This window comes from Camelina sativa, chromosome 11 (assembly GCF_030686135.1).
Source record: "Camelina sativa cultivar CO46 ecotype springtype chromosome 11, ASM3068613v1".
NCBI lineage: Eukaryota > Viridiplantae > Streptophyta > Magnoliopsida > Brassicales > Brassicaceae > Camelina > Camelina sativa.
Genome location: NC_141890.1, coordinates 41,310,392 through 41,335,495, shown reverse-complemented (window position 1 = coordinate 41,335,495; position 25,104 = coordinate 41,310,392). Strand labels below are relative to the sequence as shown.

Here is a 25,104-nt window from a genome sequence, read left to right as displayed (position 1 = left end):
GAATGTCATGAAAACCCACTTTGGGTTGAGTTCTGTCACAAAAACCCACTTTCCACTCATGGTATACTTTCCCAAGTTTTTTGCTTATGTGTCCACTTTCTTTTTACATTTTTGCCCTTACTAACAACTTACCTTTCTTTCTCTCCTTCTTTTCTCTCTTTTTCTCTTCTTTTTTGTTGTTAACACTTTAACAAAGTAAAATATATTTATTTGTTATCATAAAACAAATTTTCTATTTATTTATGTAAAATATGTTATGATTATATATTTTCTACATTTTAAGATACATATTGCTATATTTTTTATGAATTTTTAGATTATACAGTATCCATCAGTCGTTGAACATTTGTTCAATTATAAGTGGATAATCAATTGCAGTATTGTTAATAGATAGTTACTTGTGTTTATTCATACAAAATATACATACATAAATTTGATTAGATTTTTATCCATAGCATATTATCCATAAAACAACATAGACCAAATAAGTACAAAACCCTTTAATTCTAAATTTTAAATCCTAGAACATAAACCCTTGAACCTAAAACCAAAACTATTCACTTTAAAAAAAAAAACAAAGTTTAGTGGATAGAAAAACTGTGGATAGGTCTCCATGGATTTACAAAGCATATCTAGACATTAAGCTGAAGAATAGCAGTTGAATGGTGGCTATGGATGTGATCATGTGGATCTTTTTTTGTGGATACCAATGTAGACAGACCAAAGAATCATCATACAACATCCACACAATTAAATCCATAGACACCATGAGCTCCTTGCTTCATATTTTGTGTTGGTCCAGAAACATATACACTCATAAGTGGTTAATAAACAAAATAAAAATTAACAACATTGATTTATTTAGAACATTGAATATCAATCATGTGGATTAGTAGTTATGGATACTTATCTTATAATATCTTGCTCATTCTTTACATGAGCAGAAATTTGTCCAAGATAAATTAGCCACATAGATTTCTTTTAGCTAAATGTTTTTGTACTATTTTTCAGCTAGAAGTAGGTATATTAGAACTTAGAAGTGTCACTAGAAGCATACTACACAATAAACATGGTCATTATTAATCTCAAAGCCTATCCACCAAATTCTGACCACGTGGACAAGCAATCCAGATGAAATTTATTGACAAGTTTGTTGCATGTTCAAACATCACTATAGTTTAGCCACTTAGATGTCTTTTAGCCAAATGTTTTTGTACTATTTTTAAGCTAGAATTAGAGATATTAGAACTTAGAAGTGTCACTAGAAGCATACTACACAACAAACATGGTCATTATTAATCTCTAAGCCTATCCACCAAACTCTGACCACGTGGACAAGCAATCCAGATGAAATTTATTGACAAGTTTGTTGCATGTTCAGACATCACCATAGTTTAGGGTTTAGACTTTAGATGGTATATAGATTCAATGTCTATGTTTTGAGTTCAAGTTGTATTGTCTAAGGTTCAAGGTGTAGGATTTAGGGGTTAAAGTTAAAAGTTTAGGTTTAGGTATGTGGATGATGTGTCTATATTTTTAATTCATGGTTTAGGATTTAGGGTTCAAGGTGTATGGTTTAGGGTTTAGGATTTAAGATTTAGGGAATAAGGTTTACGTTTTCGGGCTTATATGGATTTAGTGTCTATGTGGTGTTAGGATTTAATATTTAGGGTATAAACCCTAAACCCTAAACCCTAAACCCTAAACCCTAAACCCTGAACCCTGAACCCTAAACCCTAAACCCTGAACCCTAAACCCTAAACCCTAAACCCTAAACCCTAAACCCTAAAAGAAATCCTTCTAGCTGAAAAATAGTACAAAAACATTTAGCTAAAAGAAATCTATGTGGCTAATTTATTTTGGACAAATTTCTGCTCATGTAAAGAATGAGCAAGATATTATAAGATAAGTATCCATAACTACTAATCCACATGATTGATATTCAATGTTCTAAATAAATCAATGTTGTTAATTTTTATTTTGTTTATTAACCACTTATGAGTGTATATGTTTCTGGACCAACACAAAATATGAAGCAAGGAGATCATGGTGTCTATGGATTTAATTGTGTGGATGTTGTATGATGATTATTTGGTCTGTCTACATTGGTATCCACAAAAAAATATCTACATGATCACATTCATAGCCACCATTCCACTGTTATTCTTCAGCTTAATGTCTAGATATGCTTTGTAAATCCATGGAGACCTATCCACAGTTTTTCTATCCACTAAACTTTGTTTTTTTTTTTTTTAAAGTGAATAGTTTTGGTTTTAGGTTCAAGGGTTTATGTTCTAGGATTTAAAATTTAGATTTAAAGGGTTTTGTACTTATTTGGTCTATGTTGTGTTATGGATAATATGCTATGGATAAAGATCTAACCAAATTTATGTATGTATATTTTGTATGAATAAACACAAGTAACTATCTATTAACAATACTGCAATTGATTATCCACTTATAATTGAACAAATGTTCAACGACTGATGGATACTGTATAATCTAAAAATTCATAAAAAATATAGCAATATGTATCTTAAAATGTAGAAAATATATAATCATAACATATTTTATATAAATAAATAGAAAATTTGTTTTATGATAACAAATAAATATATTTTACTTTGTTAAAGTGTTAACAACAAAAAAAAAAAAAAAGAAAGAAAAGAATGAGAGAAAGAGATGTAAGTTGTTAATAAGGACAAAAATGTAAAAGAAAAGTGGACACATAAGCAAAAAACTTGGGAAAGTATATCATAAGTGGAAAGTGGGTTTTTGTGACAATACTTTAGGAGAAAATGGGTTTTCCTTACATTTGCCCATAAATTAATTCTCTCTCTCTCGGTTTTGGTAACAGTTTGGTTAAAAAAAGCCTCAGAAACATAAAACATCCCTCTTCTCTTTTAATTACAGAGGAACAAGAAGACGGAACCTTTGAGATCATCATCACTCTTCGGTTTCTTCTCCAAATCCTTCATATGGTTCGTCAAGATCCCTTTTTTTCTTATCTCTCTTTTTTTTCAATTCGATTTTGGGTTGATCTTAAATTTTTGATCTAGATGTCGGACGGAGGAGCACCGTCGAGGTACGTTAAGTTAACAAAGGAGCAAGCTCCCGTCGATGAGATTAATCCCGGCGAACTCAATCAACCCATTGAGGTTTCTCATGTAATATGCCCACTACTGATTCTGCTTTTTAACCGATTTGCGCAAGAGATCCTTGACTTGTGTTCTTCGTATGATCATTTTGATTCTATGTGTTGTGTCAGTTTTGACTAAGGCAGGCTCGATTAGTGTCAATTTCTAGATTTTAACAATTCGATCTCTATGGATCTGTGCTCTGATTCTGTGTGTGTGTGTGTGTGAAACATGTCCGTAGCTAGCTGTTCACAAATGTAACGAGTGTGGCCAACCTTTACCTGAGAATTTTGAAGCTCCTGCTGATGAGCCTTGGACTACCGGAATCTTCGGCTGTACTGAGGACATGACTAGTTGTAAGAGTTTTCACATATCTGTCATTTTTTTATTCATCTTTACTTACAACTAGGAGCTTAGTTTAGGTCCACTTCCCATGTCTTTGAACACACTCTTTTTACAGTTTGGCAGGGACTTATCTGCCCAAGTGTTCTATTTGGACGTGTCTATGAGACTCTGAGTGACGAGGAAACCTCGTGTACCAAAGCATGTATTTGCCATTCCATTGTAGTTGAAGGAGGTCTTACTGCTGCGTCCATTGTTGCTTGTGTTCCCGGTATAGATCCCCATACCTCTTTTCTTATATGTGAAGGCTTGTTGTTTATTTGGTGGATGTGTGGTATCTACACTGGAAACGTCCGTCAAAATCTTCAGAGGAAATATCATCTCAAGGTATGTATAATAAAATCAAAACCTTCTTCCGTAACATCTAGTAATCGATAAAGAATCTGAAAAAAAAATGTGTGTGTTTGTTTGATTGATGGAAACAGAACTCTCCATGTGATCCATGTATGGTGCATTGTTGCCTTCACTTTTGTGCGATTTGTCAAGAGCACCGTGAGATGAAGAACCGTCTTTCGGATAACTTTGTGATGCCCATGACTGTTATTAACCCGCCACCGGTTCAAGAGATGAGTGCCTCTGTCCCGGTCTCACACCATAGCTCTGATCTTGAGATGAGGCCATTGTAGTTGTTTCAACCAGATTCAAGGTTTTGTTTTGTGTCAACCTCATCATCTCTAAATCTTCTTTTTATGTAAAACTGATTTGGTTTGTTTCAAACTCACATAGATGGATTCTGTTTTTTTTTTTCATAATGTATTATAATCAATGATTTATCCTTATCTTAAAATTAAGATTTTTTCTTTAATGAGTAATTTATTTATGTAATTTGAATTATTCTACTAGTTATGAATTTTTCCTATAGGTAGCTTGCTAAATTTATCTTTCTTTTGGATAAATATGAAAAACAATAAAGAATCTTTACAAGATCGTAACACGTTTTATATTTTTATTAAAAAAAATACCTAGTCTTATTAAAATAACAAAACTTTTTTTCTTATAAGTAACGATAACTACGAAATTAGGTACGCAAGTCTCTGCCCTACGTTTATTCTCTTTAGGATATTACAAAGGACCACATCAATCCAACAGAAGAAGATGATCGGAAAAGATTCTGACTTACCTGTGTCAACTCCGCCGGCGGAAACACGAGTTTCTGCATCGCTGCCATGTTTTCAGGCGAGTGTTGAAGGGTTACGTAAACGGAAGAGTTTAGTTGAAGCAGGAAGGAGAGATGTCTTCTACGGAGAAGATGACGTGGCGGATTTGATGTTTAGAGAAGAGGAAGTGGAACAGGACATGGTCATGAGAGCTTACAGAAGCAACGAAGCTATGAAAACTATACAAGATCTGAGACGAACTCGAACAAGGTTCTTTTGCTTTGAATGTTTTGACTTTCTCAAACTTTTTTTCTCTAGATATCGAAGAACCTAAAAACAATTTTTTTTTTTACTTGTAAATTTTTTTTTTCATGTCATTATAAAATTGAAATTTGATACTATGGACAACAAAGAGTTTTATTATACATAACAACAGAACATTGTAATACATAGGATTTTACAACAGAGTAATGATTTTTGATGCCCCAAGGTTTATATATCAAAGAGTTTTCAGGGTACATGAGATGCGAGAACTTACATTACATAGCATCATCTCTTCTTGAAGAATTTGCTGCCTCTCTTTCCAATTCCGGCACCTTCGAGACTAGATGAGAGATGAGACCTTGTGTCTGGTCTCCACGTTAGTTCTTTGAGTAGGGAGAACAAAGACGAGAGTGCGGCTGATATTTCGCTGTCTTTTATGTTCTTGCATGACACTACTCTCATGCTCTCAAGCTCTTCCCAGTGTAGAATTACTGACTCTAAACCGCTTGTTGTTAGGACTGAGCATCCTTCCAAAGACAGAAACCTCACCCTCCTGCAAGATACAAAGATGATCAGAACCCTAACTTTTACACTTAGCTTAAGAGTTAAACTAGCAGAAGAATTCATTATTTCCGGGTTTTGTGGAATGTTTCTTCACCATTCATATTAACCATATCATCGTAGACAACATTAACACCTAGTTTAAGAACACATCAGTTAAAGATCATTGATGTGGAAAAGACCTACGAGGAACAACAGAAAACTATGGCTTCTGCTGCTCTTTGAAGTAACCATAATTTATGTATCAAACACACACAAATCAAAGCAAAAATAGTCAATGCCTGTCATCATCCATATTAAAAACTTCAGTCAACGTAGCATGGAATTATGTCTTATGCTAACCATATCATGTAAAACACCAACACCAACACCAAGTTTAAGTTTTTTATAACACAGGTCAGCCAAACAACACATTACTATCTCAGAGAAGCTGCATTTCAGTTTTTGGCAGTTAAATTTATGGGATCTTGATGTGAAAAGACCTAAGAAAAACAACAGAAAACCATGGCCTCTGCTCTTATGAAGTGACCATTTGAATAACAATACATAAACTCAATAATTGAAGGTAAAACACATGTATAGGGAAATAATCAAAAGCCAAGTTACCTGAAAGCTTTAGCCAAGCTGAAAGAATCATCATCCAATCCCCAACAATCCTGAATATTAACCTTAGTTACTCCATCACACACTTTAAACAAGGCTCTCATCCCCTCCTTATCATTCAAACAACACCTTGTGAGTTGCAAACTCTCCAAAGCTGGACAAGATCCCAGCAACATTTCCGGTCCAGGACTAGAATCTATCTTTCTACAAGACGAAATCCTCAACCTCTTCAAACTCTCGAAATACGAAAGCGCAGCTATCCAACCATCATCCATTCTATGATCACAAATACTCAATTCCTCAAGCACTTCACAACATTGCCCAATCGCTTTAACCCCATCAAAGCTACCTTCACAACCACTAAGCTCCAGCTTCACCAACCTCTTACACCCTTGTGCTAAAATCGTCAAACCTATATCAGAAACCGAAGAACTATACAGTCCATCTACAATCCCAACCAATCTCAACGCTCTCAGATTCTCACAAGCAGCAATACCACGCAAGAGATTATCACTACACTTATGCAACTCTAACTCCTGCAAATCCGAACAATCCTCAGCTAAACTCAGCAATCCCATTTCAGTAGCATTGATCACAACAAGTTTAAGCAAATCACAGCTCCCTCTTCCTAATACCCTAACCCCTCTATCAACCATTTCACAGTCCAACAAATTCTCCTCAACAAAATCCAAATCCAACGACGAATCCGTAGATACATGAAACAAAATCGACTTGTGACAAAGCAAAATCCCCGAACTCCTCGAGGGATTCAAACACGCGTTAACCAAATCAACACTCGTAAGCTTTGGAAACCTCGAGGTAAGCCTCCCAGACATGAGAAAATCCCAATTTGAAACCTTCATAGTCTTTAAACGCCGTCCCTGAAGATACAACCACCGTTTGCACACGAGCGAGACATCTTCGCTCTGAGACTCAGGAAGCTTCTCGAGGATCCTGAGGATGATGGAATCTGACAAGGAAAGTGTTCGATCGACGTCGGAGAATTCGGAAGCAGCGGATTTGAACCTGGATCTCGGTGATTGGGCTTGAATCACGGCGGAGACTGCTTGCTTGAACGACGTCGTCGGGTGGTTTAGCCATGGACCGGTCCAGCTCGAGCGTCTCCTTCTCAGAGGCGATTTAGGACTCGTCGGCATCTTCTCCCTAAACGACATCGTTTTCAAATTCACGGTGGATCTCTCAATCTCTCTGGGTTTTTGATTTAGCGGCGGATTACGAACTGTTCTAACGGATACAATGAAAGAGATGTTTTGGGAGAAAGAGAGAGAGAGAGAGAGTTTTGAAAATATATTTATTTTTTGGGGAGTGAAAATTAAATTAAAAAAATTGGGGGTAATGGGAATCAGTAGCCCTGGGACAAAAAACCGAACCGAAGCAACCGAACCGAACCGAACCGAAATTTTGGGTATTCGGTTCGGTTTCGGTTATTAGGGCTAAACCGATCGGCAAGCTTCTTAAACTACAATCGGTTTTCGGTTATTTCGGTTCGGTTCCACATAACCGATCGGTTAACCGAACTTAATTAAACCTAATTGAAATAGAGTCTCTGCACTTCACCTTCTTCAAGCTTCTCTCCGCCTCGTTTACGCGACACAAACAACGTGATTCTACTTCGGTACTTCCTGTCTGCTTCAATTTAATTTCATCTCTGCATTCTCAGGCTCTTAGCTTAGTCTCTGCATCATCTCAGTCTCAGCTTAACTTCTGTTTGGTGAGATTCATTTATTTGATTTTTCATCTTTTTTTTTTCTCTACTTCATTACAGATACAGTTTTGACTTTGATCTTCTTTAGTTCTCTAATTCTCTTAATCAAATGTCATAGAGTATTAGAAATTTAGAATATTAGTTGTTGTTGTCTTGTTGTTATATTATATTAGTTGGATTGTTTTTTTCTATTATTGGTTGAGGTTTAGTGATTTTGATTTATGAGTAAGATAAAACTATGAATCTTTACTGGTGATGATTTTGCTGTGAATTAAACAACAGCAATTGGAGCCATTTGCGTAAGATAAAGATATATAATTATGTATGAAGTTTGAACAAAAAACTAGATACACTTTTTTTTCTTGTTCTATACATGTGTGTTGATATTTTTTGTCTTTCGTCTTTATCAACTGATACGTGTTTGTTGCTATTATTTTCTCTGTTCTTGGAGTTTTTTTTTGTGAAATATAGCTAATGGTTGTACTTAATGCTTTGTAGATGTCTTCTCAAGACAACAACGACAACATGTTTGCACATGTCTACTCAAATTGTGTGTATTTTGGTCCACATAACTTTTTTACTAGGGAGCATGTAAACATTGAATTGTGTTTGTTGATTATTTAGATTATGATTAGCTTAATATGCGGGTTTAGAAATCTAATGTTCACATGAACTAACACAAATTTTCTAATTTTATCCTTAATTGAAATCTAATTAAACCATTAATCACTTCTTAAATAGATAGAGAGACATATATCTATATATACTAGACATATATATATACCATTAATATGCCGGTTTTAAAATTGTTGGAAGAAAATAAATTCTAAACCCTAAACAATTTTTAGAAAATAGAAACAAAAAATATTTCTTAAAGTAAATATTTTAATAATTTTAGTTAGAGAAAAAAATCATATTTGTATTTACCTTCATACATTTTTTTATATTTTTATACTTTAAATATATTATAACAATTATTACAATAATCTAAAGCTAATATATATCCCACCAAAACTTTTGCCAAATACTCATCATTACAAATATTGTTATTGTCAAATTTTAAGAACATTCCACAACTTATTACAAATTATTTTACATACAAAGAATTCATCAAAAAAACATATAATTAATAACCGAGTACAATTTTACTGTATGTTTTACCATTAAAAATATGCACTTACACCCAAAATTATTTTACTGTTAAAGTATGCTCTTTATCACCACCTAAAATGTCTTTTAAACAAATTTTATGTTGCTTTACTTTTATTTTGGCATAATTATAGTTCTTATAATTACTAAAATTGTTTTGTGACATAATTCTTTTAACCATGAAGTTTTTTTACTCCAAAGATATTTTGGATGAACAACTGGTGAAAATTATCTACTTACAATAATTTTATGACTAACCCAATACAAGTTGAAAAATTGAAAAAAAGTTAATATAATATAATAAAAATAAAAATTTGAAAATTATAATCAGGATGGTATATATAAGTCTTAGATGATTCAGATATACAAAATAGAAACTTTATATACAATCCAAAACAAAACATATGTCATAATCACGTTAAGGATCAACGACCTATTTACTCTTCTGAAATATCCAATTGTACCAAAACAATTTAAAGCTATGACCTCGTCTCAAATATTATCGAATCATAAATTCTCAACTTATTTATACCTGAATCAAAAATTCACATATATTTCTATATATCTGGTTTAAACGGTTTTGCGAACCTAATCAGATAGAAAACCACATAAATCTGGTTTGAAATCAATTTTAAAATGGTATACCGTTCCAACTTCCCAAATTTGAAACCGCTTCTCAATTACTCGATCAAGCAGCTCTTGTCAATACCAGAATCATCAACATTATTAAGAAAAGACAACTCTAAATTTTGACCAAAAACATCAACCACCGACTTATCTTCCAAACATATAATGCTTCTAACTGTAGAATCACTTTTGGAACCTCCATCAATGTCTCTATCCTCGATTAAATTAGCGGGCTTATATACTTCGATTTTATTGCATCTGATAGCTTCCATTGAAAAACCCGCACAAATCAAAGACCCACGAAATAGATCGAAAAAATTATATAAGAAATAAAAATCAAAAATCAAAGCTTTCGATAAAAACATGTAATGTTATGTAGATATAATGTTATTTTCTTAATTAGTTGTCCTATTATGTTTCAAAAATAATAATTTTTTTTGACATAACTTATGTTTTTCTTTATTAATTTGTTATTCATTATTTATTTATTAATAAACTAATAATATACATTCTTAGTGAATTACTTTTTTGTTTATACATGTCAAAATGTTATTGAGAAAACATGTATAATATAAGTAACGTACAATGGAAAATAGATTAGTTTTGTTAATATTCTTTTTTTGATTTAGAATTTTTTTTAGATATAAATATGTAGATTTTATTTAGATTTGATGTTATTTTCTTAATTATCTGTTTTGAAAAATAATATTTTTTGACATGTGTCAACATCTCATCAGTGTACTTGACACGTGTCATAATCAAGTTAATAGCTAATTTGAAAACCCTACTTTATATAGTAAAAGTTTTAATATAATAAAAAAAATAGTTCAGACTATAATTTAAGCTTTTTCCCAAGACTGTCAATCGGTTCTTCATGATTTTTATTTTCTTCGTTTTCTTCGCATGTGCCTTCACAAAACTTGTTGCAGTACTCAGTGTCCAAAATTGGCTAACCATAGAGACATAAAATTTATTTATTTATTTTTTTGTGCAAACAAAGATATAAAATTTAATGTGTTAGGCTATATAGTGTAATTATACAACCAAATATGGATGGCACATAGTATATTTATTTTACCATGTAGTGGTTGAGAATCTTTTGTAACAGTGAAACTTTGATATGGATCACACATATTATATTTATCTTAGTTTTTTTTAATATAATAAGATTACAATTATCTTACGCTTTCTTTTACCAAACTTTCAAAGTGTAATTTCTGATCGTTAAAATTGACACGTGTCACGATTTGATGAGTTACTAACTTTGATATTTAATCGTTAAAATTGACACGTGTCATGATCTAATGAATTTTTTATTTTGATCTCTAATCGTTAAAACTAACACGTGTCACGATCCGGTGAGTTACTAACTTTGAGAACCAAAGTTTATATAATAAGATATGTATAATTTAATGTTTTATTAATTTGTGTGAAATTTGTAAAAATGACACTCTTTTATGAAACATATGGAATATTATGTAAATTTGGTTTCTTAAAGTCAGTTATTAACATAATAATATAATATTATATAAATTTGGTTTCTTAAAATGAGTTATTATCATAATTTACTTTATACAATAAGATAGATGAATTTAGCCAATTTTCACTTTTTCAGACTTGGAATTTGTAAAGTTTGTTAGAAATCCTTATATTCTCTTTTAAATAAGTTTTAGTCATTCTGACCAGGAAATAATTTGTTTCTTTCTTTTATTACGACTAAATAGGAAAGCAAATCATCATCATATCTACATTTAGAAAAGGAAATTATGATATTAGCATACAAAACTTTTTCAAAAAGTGTACATTATATAGGTTAGAAGTCTTACATCATTACATGTTATTGTTAATTAGGGTTAACAAATAGGAAAAAAATAAAACAAAAGAAGAAGAAGAGAGAAGACGCATAGAGGAACTCAAGTCACAATCTCCTCCTATACATCACAACTTCTCCGAGGTGATCATGGCCGGGAAAAGATCTTGCAATAATATCAACACTCTCCCTCTAGATCTAAAGGTGGAGATACTCATGAAACTTCCGACAAAGTATCTCATGAGGTTCCAATGCGTCTCGAAGCCATGGAAAAGTATTATCAAAGACTTCATAGTCATAGACACGATCGTGACTCAACAACCATCGCGTGATCCCTACTTCATCTTCAACCGGCATCATGAATATAAATATAATACTACATCCGACTTCTCGTATGTTCATGAACCTCATCAAATCACAAACCAAGAACAACAACTCTACCACGAGGAAATCAGTGGAAGAACCTTCGGCAAAAAAACAAGGTTTCAATTTCAATACGTACGCGGCTTGGTCGGGATTCTGAGATCATCACCTTATAATATTGATTTCACAATATACAACACTACAACGAGGAAAACTATTTCCTTACCCTGTTCACCCCAAAGGTTGTCATTCTACTTATTCGGGTACGACCCTTTGGAGAATCAATACAAAGTATTGTGCCTAGCTAAACAAAAATCATATCTACCGGAAATGTTGTCTTCTATGCCTTGTCAAGTTTTCACATTGGGAGATCCCAATAAGAAGTGGATGGATATACAATGCGGCATTGGAAGTCACTATCCATTTGGAACTCCAGTTTGCATCAACGGGGTAATCTATTACAAAGCAGTGACATGGAATCCGAACCTTAATAATGTTTTGTTGAGTTTTGATGTTAGGTCCCAGAGATTTAATCATGTTAAGCCTCCCGATAACAGGCTGATTCACCTTACAAAACCCACTCTTATAAACTACCAAGGGAAGTTAGCATGCATATGTCGCAATAACACCATCATCAACGAGGATGTGGATATGTGGGTTATGGAGAATGCCGAGAAACAAGAATGGTCCAAACTTACATTTTTAGGCATGCTTCAGGGTTTAAAAAGTCGGATCAGATTTGCGAAGGTCACTCCTCCTGGTGGTGAAGTCGTTGTAGTCCATAAGGCGAATTGGAGTAAGCATGCATCATATGTTTATTACTATGATCCGAAACGAAATATTCCTGGAAGAGTCGAAATCCAAACTACAATTTCGTCAGAAAGATTAAGAATCCCTAGTAATCACTTTACAATGTGGCCTGTGACGGATCATGTTGAAAATATCACGTCTTTGTAATTCGTTGCATTATATTAGTTGAGAGAGTTTTTCCAATATATAACTTATATGCATGCTATTTCTTTATTATTGTGGTTATGTTTTATGAAATCAAATGCTAAAGTTGAAATTTAGTATATTGTGAACGGCAAGAGGTTTATTACTATACATAACAACAGAACATTGCCTTGCCATACATAAGAGTTTGGGACGTATTATTTTATAACAGAGTAATGCCCCAAGGAAAAAAAAGATAACTAAGAGTTTGTCTATATCAAGAGTTCTCAAGGTACATGAGTATGCGAGCACTTATACAACAACATATGTTCAATGCAGAACACTCTTCTTGAAGAATTTGCTGCCTCTCTTTCCAATCCCCGCACCTTCAAGACTCGATGAGAGATGAGACCTTGTGTCTGGTCTCCACGTTAGTTCTTTGAGAAGTGAGAACAAAGACGAGAGCGCGGGTGAAATTTCGCTGTCTTTTATGTTCTTACATGACACTACTCTCATGCTCTCAAGCTCTTCCCAGTGTAAAATCACTGACTCTAAGCCGCCAGAAGTTAAGACTGAGCATCCTTCCAAAGACAGAAACCTAACCCTCCTGCAAAGAGAAAGGAGATTATCAAAAGCCCGCAAAGAAGAAACACTCGACCACTGAAGAGTAAACATATATACAAGGAAGTGATCTAAAGCAAAGTGTTTACCTGAAAGCTTTAGCCAAACTGAAAGAATCATCACTCAATCCCCAACAATCCTGAATACTAACCTCTGTTGCTCCATCACACACTTTAAACAACGCTTTCATCCCATCCTTGTCATTCAAACAACACCTCTTGAGTTGCAAACTCTCCATAGCTGGACAAGACCGCAACAACTTTTCCGGTCCAGGACTAGAATCTATCTTTCTACACGAAAAAATCCTAAGTGTCTTCAAACTCTCAAAATACGAAAGCGCAGCTATCCAACCATCGTCCATTCTATGGTCAGCAATGGTCAGCTCATCAAGCAATTCACAACATTGCCCAATTGCTTTAATCCCATCAAAGCTACCTTCACAACCACTAAGCTCTAGCTTCACCAAACTCTTACACCCTTGTGCTAAAAACGTCAAACCTATATCAGACACTGATGAACTATACAATCCGTCTACGCTTCCAACCAATCTCAAACCTCTAAGATTCTTACACGAAGCAATGCCATGCAAGAGATTATCATTACACTTGTGCAACTCTAACTCTTGCAAATCAGAACAGTCCTCAGCTAAACTCACTAATCCCAATTCAGTAGCGTTAATCACTACAAGTTTAAGCAAATCACAACTCCCTCTTCCTAAAACGCTAAGCCCTCTATCAATTACGTCGCTTTGCAATAGATTCTCATCAAGAAAATCCCAATTCGACGAATCTGAAGGTAAATGTAAAGTAATCGACTTGTGACAGAGCAAGATACCCGAATTGACCGGCGGATTCATACACGCGGCGTTAGCTAAATCGACATGCGTGAGCTTTGGGAACCTAGAGACGAGCCTCCCGGACAAGACGAAATCGAAATCAAGAACCTTTAGAGTATGGAGACGACGACCCTGGAGACTCAGCCAGCGTTTGCAGACGAGTGAGACGTCGTTGTTGCTCTGTTGTGAATCAGGAAGCTTCCCGAGGATCTTGAGGAGAAGAGAATCGGATAAAGAGAGAGTTGGGTCGACGTCGACGATTGGATTATTGAAAGGCTTGACATTTTTTGAGGGTTTGATGTGGTTTTGGTTTTGGTTTTGGAGATGCTCACCAAATTCAGACATTTCTTGTTGCTTCAGGCTATATCTCTTCTTTTAACTGATTTTGCGCGTCTTTATTACTTCTGTCTTAACCCAGAAATAGTGAGTCTTTTTGGACAACGACTTTTGATTTTGAGTCTTCGAGTTTCTCGGTTCGGGTAGCTCCGGTTTTCGGTTTATACGGTTATGGAAGAAAGTAGTTCTGATTTAAACGGGAAAACAAAATTTGATTCGGTTTGGATTAGGACTTTTTCGTGTAGAAAGATATTTTTTTTGATATACATGTAACCAAAAAGACAAAACTCTCAAAATGTTCGGTTTTTATGCTATTTCAGTTTGGTTTATTTTGGTTGTTTTAACGGTTACAATGTTACTAAAATTTGGTTTAATTTTGATATAGATTTGGTTAATTTGGTCAAGTATTAAAAATCTAATTTGGTCAAAGTTCAAAACATTTTGATAATAGATTTGGTTAATTTGGTCAAGTATTAAACATCTAATTTGGTCAAAGTTCAAAACATTTTGATATAGATTTGGTTAATTTGGTCAAAGTTTGAAACATTGATGGAGATCAAGATCTACGGCAACAGATGAATAAATTAATAAACATTTTTTATAAGGTTATTAACGACGGATCCTCTCATCCTCCCTCCTAACCTAGTTGTTATATACGTATTTTTATCATATGCTAAATTGAATTTTTACATTATAGTTTTAAATATTAATATATGTAAATTAGTTTTAAAAATAAAACAATAAACTAAATTGTAGAGTGTAATTCAATTGTTAGCTTATTGCATCTTTCTAACTTATATAAATTAAAGAGTAACTCAAAATACTACATTGTAAGATTATTTTTTTTTCTTTCAAAAATATCATTATTTGTTTTTTTTTTAAATGCCGCAAAAGTTTTATTTTTCCTAAAGTACTAAAACAACACAAAAATTAATAAACGTAAAATACATTTTTTTGGTTTGAGACTTGAGTAATTGAGTTAACTATTTTAGATTTATGGTAAACCGTTTACGGGGTATGGTTAAGTGTTTATGATTTACAGTTTAGTTTTGAATGTTGAAAATTTAGTTTTAGTTTGATGATATTTTTAGAAAAAAAATATTCTAATAATATTTCTGAAATTAAAACTAATAATAGTATTTTGGAAGAAAAAATCATCTACTTATTCTATTTACATAATTTTTAGTATTGTATATTGATTGAAAGTTTTTATATTTACTTGAAAGCATACTCCTACTAAATTTAGGAAAAAAACAAAACTGAATTTAGTAATATAAACTGTGAACACACACAATAGACAAAAACATGAATGATGAATGATGATGATGATTTTACAGGTTGTAAATTGTAATGTAACATTTATTTATTAATTCAAGTAAGATCAAATTTATAATGAGAAAAAGAGAGAATCCAAGAAAACAAAAGAACTAAAAATATTGTATCGTATAGTATAAATATTTGAGAGCAATCAATGCATTCAGCTTTATCTCACTCAAAAGCAAAAGCACACTCCCCCATCAAAGTGTTTCTCACTTTTCGTCTCTTTCCACTGTTTATAGAGATTTTGATTTTGATTTGCTAATCATCTTTTGTGTTTCTTTTATCAGCTTTTATGCTTCCTCTTACAGATCTCTCACACCCTCTTCTTCTTCTTCTTCTTCTTCTTTTCTTCTTCTTCCAACTCTAATGGAGTCTTCTAAGAAGTATAAACTCTGTTCTTGCTTTTATCTGTTCCTCTTCTTCTTCTTGACTTCTGTTGCAGCTGACCCTCAAACAGAATCTCTTCTCTCCTTAAAATCCCACCTCACCGACAATTCCAACAGCTTAAAAGACTGGTTTATCATCACTCCCGGAGTTTCCGACAAAGCTCTCGCATGTTGTTCTTGGTCTGGTGTCCGATGTAACCAAGACTCGACCTCTGTTGTCTCCCTCGACCTCTCTTCCAAGAATCTCGCAGGGGATTTGCCAGGAAACGAGTTACTCGTCTTCACTGACCTCCTTGAACTCAACATCAGCGACAACTCGTTTTCCGGTGAGTTTCCGGCTGAGATCTTCTTCAACTTGACTAATCTCAGAAGCCTTGACATCAGCCGGAACAACTTCTCCGGACGTTTCCCCGACGGTAACGGTGGTGGCTCAAGTCTCAAGAATCTGATCTTTCTCGACGCCTTGAGCAATAGCTTCTCCGGTCCATTACCGATCCATCTCTCTCAGTTAGAGAATCTCAAGGTACTGAATCTTGCGGGGAGTTACTTCACTGGCTCGATCCCGAGTCAGTACGGTTCGTTCAAGAGTCTTGAGTTTCTTCACCTTGGTGGGAATTTGCTAAGTGGGCACATACCACAAGAGCTTGGGAATCTCACAACTCTGACTCACATGGAGATTGGGTATAACTCATACCAAGGAGTGATCCCTTGGCAAATAGGTTACATGAGTGAGCTCAAGTACCTCGACATCGCTGGAGCTAATCTCTCTGGCTTCATACCAAAACATTTCAGCAATCTCACAAAGCTTGAATCTTTGTTCCTCTTCAAGAACCATCTATCTAAGGAAATACCATGGGAGCTTGGACAAATCACTTCTCTTGTTAACTTAGACCTCTCAGACAACCACCTCTCTGGTACCATACCAGAGAGTTTTGCAGGTTTCAAGAATCTCAGGCTATTGAATCTTATGTACAATGAAATGAGTGGGACTCTCCCTGAAGTAATTGCTCAGCTACCTTCTTTGGATACTCTCTTCATATGGAACAATTACTTTTCTGGTTCACTTCCCAAAAGCTTGGGGATGAACTCAAAGCTTAGATGGGTCGACGTTTCAACCAACAGTTTCCAAGGTGAAATCCCACAAGGTATTTGCTCAAGAGGTGTTCTTTACAAGCTCATGCTTTTCTCCAATAACTTTACTGGAGCTCTACCTCAATCTCTCTCCAACTGTTCCACGCTAGTTCGTATCAGGCTTGAAGATAATTCATTCTCAGGTGTGATCCCTTTTAGCTTTAGCCAGCTTCCTGATATCTCATACATAGACCTCTCTAGAAACAAACTCGCAGGAGGCATTCCTTTAGATATATCCAAAGCAACAAAACTTGACTACTTCAATATCTCCAATAACCCTGAGCTAGGAGGCAAGCTTCCACCGCAGATTTGGTCTGCTCCTCGTCTTCAGAACTTCTCTGCATCATCCTGCAGTATCTCTGGTCCTCTCCCTGAGTTTGCATCATGCAAATCGATCACTGTTATTGAGTTGAGAAATAACGATATATCAGGGATGTTAACACCAACTGTTTCCACTTGTGGCTCTCTTCAGAAGATTGATTTAGCTGGAAACAGCATTACAGGTGGGATTCCTGAGAGATTTGCAAAGCTTCCACATTTGACAGTCTTGGATTTTTCATACAATAACTTGAGTGGTTCCATCCCATCAGACAAAGTGTTTCAATCAATGGGGAAACATGCATATGAAGGCAATGCAAACCTATGTGGGATTCCTTTGAAATCATGTTCAGCTTACAGCTCAAGGAAGCTTGTGTCTGTTGTGGTAGCTTGTCTAGTCTCTATTCTGCTAATGTTAGCTGCAACTTTGGCGTTGTACTATATTCGTCAAAGAAGTCAAGGTCAATGGAAGATGGTGTCTTTCGCGGGACTCCCTCAATTCACAGCAGATGATGTTTTGAGGAGCTTTGGTTCACCTGAACCTACTGAAGCAGTTCCAGCTTCAGTGAGCAAAGCAGTTCTGCCAACGGGAATAACAGTCATAGTGAGAAAAATCGAATTGCTAGACAAGAAGAAGAGTGTTGTTTTGAACGTTTTAACGCAGATGGGGAATGCAAGACACGTAAACCTGGTCAGGTTGCTAGGGTTTTGTTACAACAATCATCTTGTGTATGTGTTGTATGATAATAACCTGCATACCGAGACTCTAGCTGAGAAAATGAGGACAAAGAAGAAAGACTGGGCAACTAAGAAGAGGATCATCAATGGAGTTGCAAAGGGACTTTGCTTCCTTCACCATGAATGCTACCCTACAATTCCTCATGGAGATTTGAGGTCGACTAATATATTATTCGATGATGATAAGATGGAGCCCTGCTTGGGTGAATTTGGGTTCAAATACATGCAACATTTGAACAAAGGCTTGGTGTCTTCAACTGCAAACACAGGTAATGAAACACAAAATTCTCTTAGCACTAGTGTATATAAATAGATGTAGGTCATGTGCACATCCTCTTTTGTTGTTTCTAACATTTAGACTCTCTAAAGCAGATCAGATGAACGTAATAAGAGAGGAACAGCAAAAGGATATTTACAACTTTGGACAACTTATTTTGGAAATCTTAACAAATGGTAAGCTGATGAATGCCGGTGGAATGATACAGAACAAGCCAAAGGATGTTCTTCTACGAGAAGTATACACAGAAAACGAAGTGAGTTCTAGTGATTTTAAACAAGGAGAAGTTAAAAGAGTTGTTGAGGTCGCACTTCTCTGCATAAGAAGTAATCAGTCTGACCGTCCCTGCATGGAAAATGTACTCAAGTTCTTGTCTGAAGCAGATAATAGGTTTAAATAGGTAATAAGAACCATGTTAATATGCACATAGTTCCTCTTCCCCTATAGATATAGTAAAAAGGGAATCCTCATATATATAGTATTGTACCAAAACGTTCTCTTTCTTTCTTTCTTTTCTGGATCTTTGTGTTATGATGTTGTTCTTGTTTAATAATACATTCAAAAAGGTATGGTCTCTGCAGTTTTAATGTTATGTGTGCCATCTAAATGAAATGAAGATTGCAAACTCATAGCTTTATTATATAAGACTTAACTGGTTTTATGCAAGCACCGATTTAGAATACACAGCTTGCTTGCTTTGTGTATAGCCTAGCTAGTGGACATCGAAGCAGTTCTGCTTTTTGAAGTGAATATGCTTTGCGTCATTCCTAACCATACTCCCCACCACCACGAGTGTTTGCAAAGCAGAGAACAACACCCACATGCTTGCTAAGCACACTGCAGCTTCTACTGAAAGGCGGTCTTATGCTTACGTTAAACCCACCATATGCATAGATCAAGCATGAGTGTGATCCATCTAGTTTGATATCCTTTTTTCGCCACAATAAACGTTGGACCTGTGTTCCATAGTCCATACTTGTTGGGATAGAACAGCTATTACTTGAGGAATTCTTTTGAATTTGATTTATCCATTCAGATATATGTCGGATAAAAACACACACTTAATAAAAAGCATTTTGCTCTTTCTGCGTATTAACATTCCATATCTTATAATTTAACGGCCCCTAAACCAAACTTACTAGACTAGAATAGAAACACTGACTAACTTAGAAGGTCCTACAACTACAACAGTTCCATTTTAATAAACACATCTACACAACTCACACTTAATATATAAACCGTAGGTACTCTCTCTGTCTTTATAAGTTACACCCTTCGTTTTCCCCATCTTTTTCCGGTGTCTAAACCAACCAGCCTTGAAGATGATTGAGCAGGTGATGGACCTTCTACACCAACAGACTCTGGAATGTCCAGATTCGCTTGCATTGATTGCCCAGAAGCTGCTAGTGACTGTCCCTGTGCATCGTCGACCTGAAGCAATTGTATCCTAGCTTTCGCGATCTGTAAGCAGTAAACAAGCAGACTGGGTTATATAAATCCTAGCTTGAGATATATCTTATTGCAATAACACACAGAAGAGAGAGCATATGGTCTTCACCAGTTCAATGTGATGAATGGATCCACGCGCTTCAGCAAGTCTAGTCTGCAACTCATCCCATCTCTTTTTCTGGAATTCTTCGTTCTCCATTTCGTTCCCTTTCTCACCCAACTGCTGATAAAGAGCTGTAATCACCAAATCAGATGTTGTCCTCAGAGCCTAGGTCATACTTTAAAAAAAAACACAAATCTTTTTTCGAAAAGAGTCTAATAATAACCTGTGAAGATGGATAGAATCCATAGCTGAGTTGGGAGATCATAGAGTTTCTTTGCAAGTGTAAGAGAGGATCGCAGGATCTCTCTGGCTTGTACGGTGTCATGCAAGGAAAGAGCTAAATTTCCCAGGAGTGTCAAATACTGTGCAACGAGCTGCAGGTTACCCATATGATTATGTGCGATCTGCAAACCCTTGGCAAGACGATTTCTGCATTGATATCATACATTACATTGGAGCATTAAATCATATCTTCACATACTATGAATTTAGTGACATATCTTGACATAGTTCTTTCTCTTATCTATGAACACAGATAAGGCGCATCATCCACTCTAATTTGGTTTTGCACGATCATTATCATTGGAGACAAAAAAGGGTAGGGGCCTCAACAGCTAAGACAAAAACCAATGCGCAAATGTATTCACAAAGCAAACCACCTTTGACAAACTGAGAAGTGAGCACATACCTTGCTTCCTGTAGATCTTGTTGCTTCATCAGGAGGAGACCGTATGCGAAGAGAATACTAGCTTCCTCTCGAACACCAGATAGTGAATTCGTCATTCCATTGAGTGGTCCAATTAAATCAAGTGCCTAAAGACAAATCAGAGGTTTTAAAGCAGCCTTCTTAAGCTCACTGGCAATATAGAGTATATAAACATCCATGAAAATGTCAAACCTTAGATGATGATTCAGCATCCCCAATAGTGAGGTAAGAAACAGCTGCAAAAGCTTGACATGACGCTTGCATTGACGTACTTCCTGTCAGCTGAAATAACAGTTTATATGTGAAATCATCATGGGCAGCAAAAAGGAAAATAGTTTGACTAATATCAAATAGGCACATAGAACACCTCATTCCAAAAACTATACATGAGATTATCTATCATATACATGAGGTTATAAATTTTACCTTGGTCGCTTCAATACAATGGAAAGCAGCTTCATCGTAGCAACCAACAGAATGAGAATATTGCCCCCTGAGCATCTCAATCACACACTCAGAAGCATGCAAAATCGTTGGAAATCGAGTAAACAAATTTTTCATCTCAACTAAAGCCTGCACAAACGATACTTAAGAGTAAAATTTTCCTTCAAGAAAGCATGATGCTAGAGAAGACCGCTAATAGGGCCTAATGTGAGGGGAACTTGATCGATTATGCATACAGAGCTGGTTAACTCAGGTAAATAATTACATCACAGAGGCGTGGTGAAGGGAGGCAACAAGAAATATAGAAAAAAAAACCGATGATCTACCTCTTCTGCTTCGACATAATCAGACCTTGTAAGTTCCAAAGCCACTCTATTCTCAAGGAACTGCATCTGTAGAATAAGAAAAATCGTAGACATCCAGATAGCTGTGCGCCGTAAATCAGTTTCTGCCGAGAGAGAGGAAACACGAAAAAGAAAATGTGAGCTTCAACATTAAGAATTGTTGCTTCAACTAAGTGTAGGTAAAATAGAGAAGTAGATTGAACCTCTAACTTCGTCAGTAATTCCAAGCTTGATCAGTTCATCTGCATAAAACATAGCAAACACACAACATGTCATGCCGTGAGATGGAATCCCCTAATCTTCTTACTTGCATCCTAAGAAGCAGATGGCTAATTTCCTCACAGAAGCCACATGAACTAAGAAAATGGAACACTAATTACACCGATTCAATTATGAGGCAAAGTTTTCTGGTGAGTTCAGTGCAACAAGAGAAAGAATGTATCTGATGCTGATAAAATGCAATGGTAGGAAGTAAATTAATAGATAACGGGAACTTCAAGGGACAAGGATAACAGGACAACCTTGAATGATCTGCAATCCAGACTCGATACGTTTTGAACACTCTTTAAAGAGTCCCTTTGGACGTCCCGATATGACAACCATAAGATGGACCAAAGCATAGATGGCACTTTTTGGCAGCCACTCTCCATCAATTGGAGATGGTGAAAGAAGTAGCCTCTCTGTCCATCCACGATCTGTGTTGCCAAAGTATGCAGACTCCAGAGACTTATCAGTGGTCGAAGATGGAGATAATGCGTTTACACGTTCTTGAAGCTGAGATTGTCTTGCAGAGAGAGCCGACCTTTCTCTGGAAGGAAGATCGTAGCGGGAGAGACTATGATTTACTGAACTCAGCTCATCCAGATGTTGCTGGATCTCCTGCATTTTATGAGAATGAGCATTCATGGCCTGGTCTAAGCGGTCGACATGGTGCTGAGCGTTCTTATAATCACAGAGCCTGAGGCGATAGAAAACATGCAACATCTCATTGTAGAAGAACAAACCAGGGCAGCGATCAGTCTACAAATGAAACGGAAATTAGCTGATGCAGGACAAACCAAGCAAGCAGAAGTGAAATGAGCAAAGAATAGATTTTGGATATACAGTAACATACCTTGTCTGAAGAAATGGTCTGCCAGATCTCATCGCATCGCTGAACAGCCTTTTCTACTGAATAATCATCGGTCCATTGTATGATATGAACGTGAAGCATGGAAGCTGTGAAGAACATCTGATTGCAGTACAGACTCAAATAATTAACAACAACGATCACCTGAACCTCAAACGCAAAAATAAACAAGAGACAATCTACCTGGAGCTCAGTAAAACATATTTGCGAAGCAGAGAAAAAACCAGACTCGAGAGCAGAGAGAGAAGAAGAGAAATCGCTTTCGTTAATGAACGTGTTAGCGAGCTGAGAGTTGAAATTGCAAGACCAAAGGCAGGCAGAAACATCTTGAGGGGCAGAAGATGCGAGTTCGAGAGCCTTGAGGAGAAGGTTGCGTTGAGGAGGGAACGAACCAAGGAGGTGATAACAGTGGCTGAGCAAGCTATAAGTCTGGAATTTGAGATCGTAGGAGGAAGGAATAGACTTAAGGAGAAGAAGAGAGCGCTCGAGATGAGACTTGGCATGGTTGACATTGTGAGAGTAACGGAGTAGAAGAGAAGAGACACGGAGGCGAGACTTGACTTCAACAAGAGGAAGGAAAGAGATCTGACTCTGGCAGATGGCTTCCAAGCACTTTATGGTTTTTCCAATCTCACCAAGCTTCTGGTGGTGATCCGCTAGTCCCCACAGCCCTTCCGCCACTGCAGAACCTTCCATAGCTTTCTGCCACTGATCGAGAGAGAAATCAAAGATAAAACTCATAAGAAACAATAAATAAAAAACATGCCAAGAGGTCTGTAAAAGAAAAAACTACATAACAATGATCAGAAATCATGAACACTAGGAAACGTACAAAGAATTTGGCAATGTGAGATTGTACCAAAATAATTATGGCAAAGTATATAGTGAGTAACCAACACAACACACACTTGAGATAATAAAAAAAACCACAAAGACCACAGATCAATTAAAAATTCCAACAGACACCTAAAAAAAAGCTCCTTTAACACAGTCTTAGAAGCAGAGTAGAACAAAATCAAAGAAAAAGGAAGTCAACTGTGCTATTTTCATAGTATTCATAAAGTTGGATGTTGTTTGTAATTCAATAAGAAAAATGTATATACACCTGCAGAGAGAGTAGCAGTCGTTAGCAGTGCTTGAGTGGGGGTTGAAACGGTGTTTCGAAAAGCCAAACACTAAATTAGCAGAGCCCCAACCACAAGAGAGCTAAACTGCAAATTGCTCACTCTTGAAACCCAAACAGTTTCCTACTTTGTTCATTATAAATTGCCCAAAACTCCTTTCATCGAACAATAGGTATACACACCTATTGAAACCCAAACAGTTTCCTACTTTGTTCATTATAAATTGCCCAAAACTCCTTTCAGGGGTTTCATCGAACAATAGGTACCAAAAAAGACCCAATTTTTCAGCTAGAGCTATAAAATTGTGCATCATAACTCAAACTGATCCGACCCTTAAACCCAATCGAAAGCATTAGAAAACACATACCACGTTCTCGGTGACCTAGGTCGTGAATTGGGTACGAAGTTGACCAGTGTGGCTCGTCGTCGAAATCCCGGGTTCGACCGGCTTTTGCTATCGGAATCTTGGGCGCATCAACATTTTTTTGGTTTGACTTCAGATTGGCCAAGTACAAAAGCCTAAGGCGCTTTCTGCAATCGAAACACGGCGAAAAATCTGTACTTTGGTTGCTGCGTGACTTGAGCTCTTTTGGTCCGGAGACGGTGGAAGACGACAAAGCACTGACCTTTCTGTTTCTGCTCTCGGCGATCCAAAACTCACTATCCGACCCGTTTTTAAGGTATCCAGACCCGTTTCTATTGATTCATCTCATACTCGGACCCCAAATTTCCCAAGCTTTAGGATTTGGCCCATTTAGGCCTGTTTACGTTTTTCTTAGTTATATATATATTTTTTTAACCCTTGAACTGCATTGACTATTAAATAGAAGATACGGAGTTGTAATCAGCTAAGATACAGGGAGGAATTGAAAAATACATAGTAAATTATGTGTTCCTGTCTCGCTGAAGTTTGGCTAGTTTATCCGCTAAGTGATTCGATTGCCTTGAGGTCCATCAAAAAATGACATTGTCAAATCTTGTTGCCCATCCTTTTATATCTTGTAACCAGTTGTAAATATCAAAACGTAGACAGGACCTATTGATTGTTGTTATCAAAGATTGGCAATTTCCTTCAAAGATTACATTTGTGAATCTACTCCTCCTTGATTATTGCATAGCAATGATTAAGCTTTGACATTCAACTTTAATAGCTGACTTGACATTAGACCTT

At 35.9% G+C, this 25,104-nt stretch overlaps 7 protein-coding genes across 10 annotated transcripts; 4 read left to right on the top strand and 3 right to left on the bottom strand.

Annotated features, from left to right (window-relative positions):
* Nucleotides 1-2,768: 2,768 nt before the first annotated feature.
* LOC104725646 (cell number regulator 6) lies at nucleotides 2,769-4,344 on the top strand. Its single transcript, XM_010444319.3, has 5 exons — nucleotides 2,769-2,981; nucleotides 3,060-3,167; nucleotides 3,379-3,493; nucleotides 3,598-3,866; nucleotides 3,965-4,344. The coding sequence occupies exons 1-5, from the start codon at nucleotides 2,979-2,981 to the stop codon at nucleotides 4,163-4,165; spliced, it is 696 nt and encodes a 231-aa protein (XP_010442621.1). The 5' UTR covers nucleotides 2,769-2,978; the 3' UTR covers nucleotides 4,166-4,344.
* Nucleotides 4,345-4,538: 194 nt separating this feature from the next.
* LOC104725644 (uncharacterized) lies at nucleotides 4,539-5,037 on the top strand. The gene has a single exon (XM_010444317.3). It carries the CDS (start codon nucleotides 4,635-4,637, stop codon nucleotides 4,968-4,970), a length of 336 nt encoding a protein of 111 aa, XP_010442619.1. The 5' UTR covers nucleotides 4,539-4,634; the 3' UTR covers nucleotides 4,971-5,037.
* LOC104725645 (F-box protein At5g51380) lies at nucleotides 5,036-7,414 on the bottom strand. The gene is made up of 2 exons (XM_010444318.2): nucleotides 6,068-7,414; nucleotides 5,036-5,453 (listed from the first exon to the last, which is right to left on the bottom strand). Exons 1-2 carry the CDS (start codon nucleotides 7,237-7,239, stop codon nucleotides 5,186-5,188), a joined length of 1,440 nt encoding a protein of 479 aa, XP_010442620.1. The 5' UTR covers nucleotides 7,240-7,414; the 3' UTR covers nucleotides 5,036-5,185.
* Nucleotides 7,415-11,449: 4,035 nt separating this feature from the next.
* On the top strand, nucleotides 11,450-12,805 carry LOC147935247 (putative F-box protein At1g32420). Its single transcript, XM_087471278.1, has one exon. It carries the CDS (start codon nucleotides 11,527-11,529, stop codon nucleotides 12,694-12,696), a length of 1,170 nt encoding a protein of 389 aa, XP_087327404.1. The 5' UTR covers nucleotides 11,450-11,526; the 3' UTR covers nucleotides 12,697-12,805.
* On the bottom strand, nucleotides 12,797-14,570 carry LOC104725643 (F-box protein At5g51370). Its single transcript, XM_010444316.3, has 2 exons — nucleotides 13,383-14,570; nucleotides 12,797-13,279 (listed from the first exon to the last, which is right to left on the bottom strand). The coding sequence occupies exons 1-2, from the start codon at nucleotides 14,471-14,473 to the stop codon at nucleotides 13,003-13,005; spliced, it is 1,368 nt and encodes a 455-aa protein (XP_010442618.1). The 5' UTR covers nucleotides 14,474-14,570; the 3' UTR covers nucleotides 12,797-13,002.
* A 1,314-nt stretch (nucleotides 14,571-15,884) lies between these two features.
* MOL1 (Leucine-rich repeat transmembrane protein kinase family protein) lies at nucleotides 15,885-19,199 on the top strand. Of its 2 annotated transcripts, none has more exons than XM_010444315.3 (2): nucleotides 15,885-18,626; nucleotides 18,730-19,199. In XM_010444315.3, exons 1-2 carry the CDS (start codon nucleotides 16,151-16,153, stop codon nucleotides 19,032-19,034), a joined length of 2,781 nt encoding a protein of 926 aa, XP_010442617.1. In that variant the 5' UTR covers nucleotides 15,885-16,150; the 3' UTR covers nucleotides 19,035-19,199. The 2 variants fall into 2 exon arrangements, with proteins under 2 accessions (XP_010442617.1, XP_010442616.1); XM_010444314.3 differs by having other exon boundaries at nucleotides 15,942-18,626; nucleotides 18,727-19,199.
* A 446-nt stretch (nucleotides 19,200-19,645) lies between these two features.
* Nucleotides 19,646-24,689, bottom strand: LOC104725641 (Tetratricopeptide repeat (TPR)-like superfamily protein). 3 transcript variants are annotated; one of them, XM_010444313.3, is made up of 12 exons: nucleotides 24,301-24,689; nucleotides 22,993-23,517; nucleotides 22,795-22,911; nucleotides 22,202-22,700; nucleotides 21,884-21,922; nucleotides 21,663-21,784; nucleotides 21,319-21,465; nucleotides 21,085-21,174; nucleotides 20,875-20,999; nucleotides 20,410-20,615; nucleotides 20,193-20,317; nucleotides 19,646-20,095 (listed from the first exon to the last, which is right to left on the bottom strand). In XM_010444313.3, exons 2-12 carry the CDS (start codon nucleotides 23,503-23,505, stop codon nucleotides 19,901-19,903), a joined length of 2,178 nt encoding a protein of 725 aa, XP_010442615.1. In that variant the 5' UTR covers nucleotides 23,506-23,517; nucleotides 24,301-24,689; the 3' UTR covers nucleotides 19,646-19,900. The 3 variants fall into 3 exon arrangements, with proteins under 3 accessions (XP_010442615.1, XP_087332298.1, XP_087332299.1); XM_087476172.1 differs by having other exon boundaries at nucleotides 22,795-23,517; nucleotides 24,301-24,595; XM_087476173.1 differs by lacking the exon at nucleotides 24,301-24,689 and having other exon boundaries at nucleotides 22,993-23,550.
* Nucleotides 24,690-25,104: the final 415 nt, after the last annotated feature.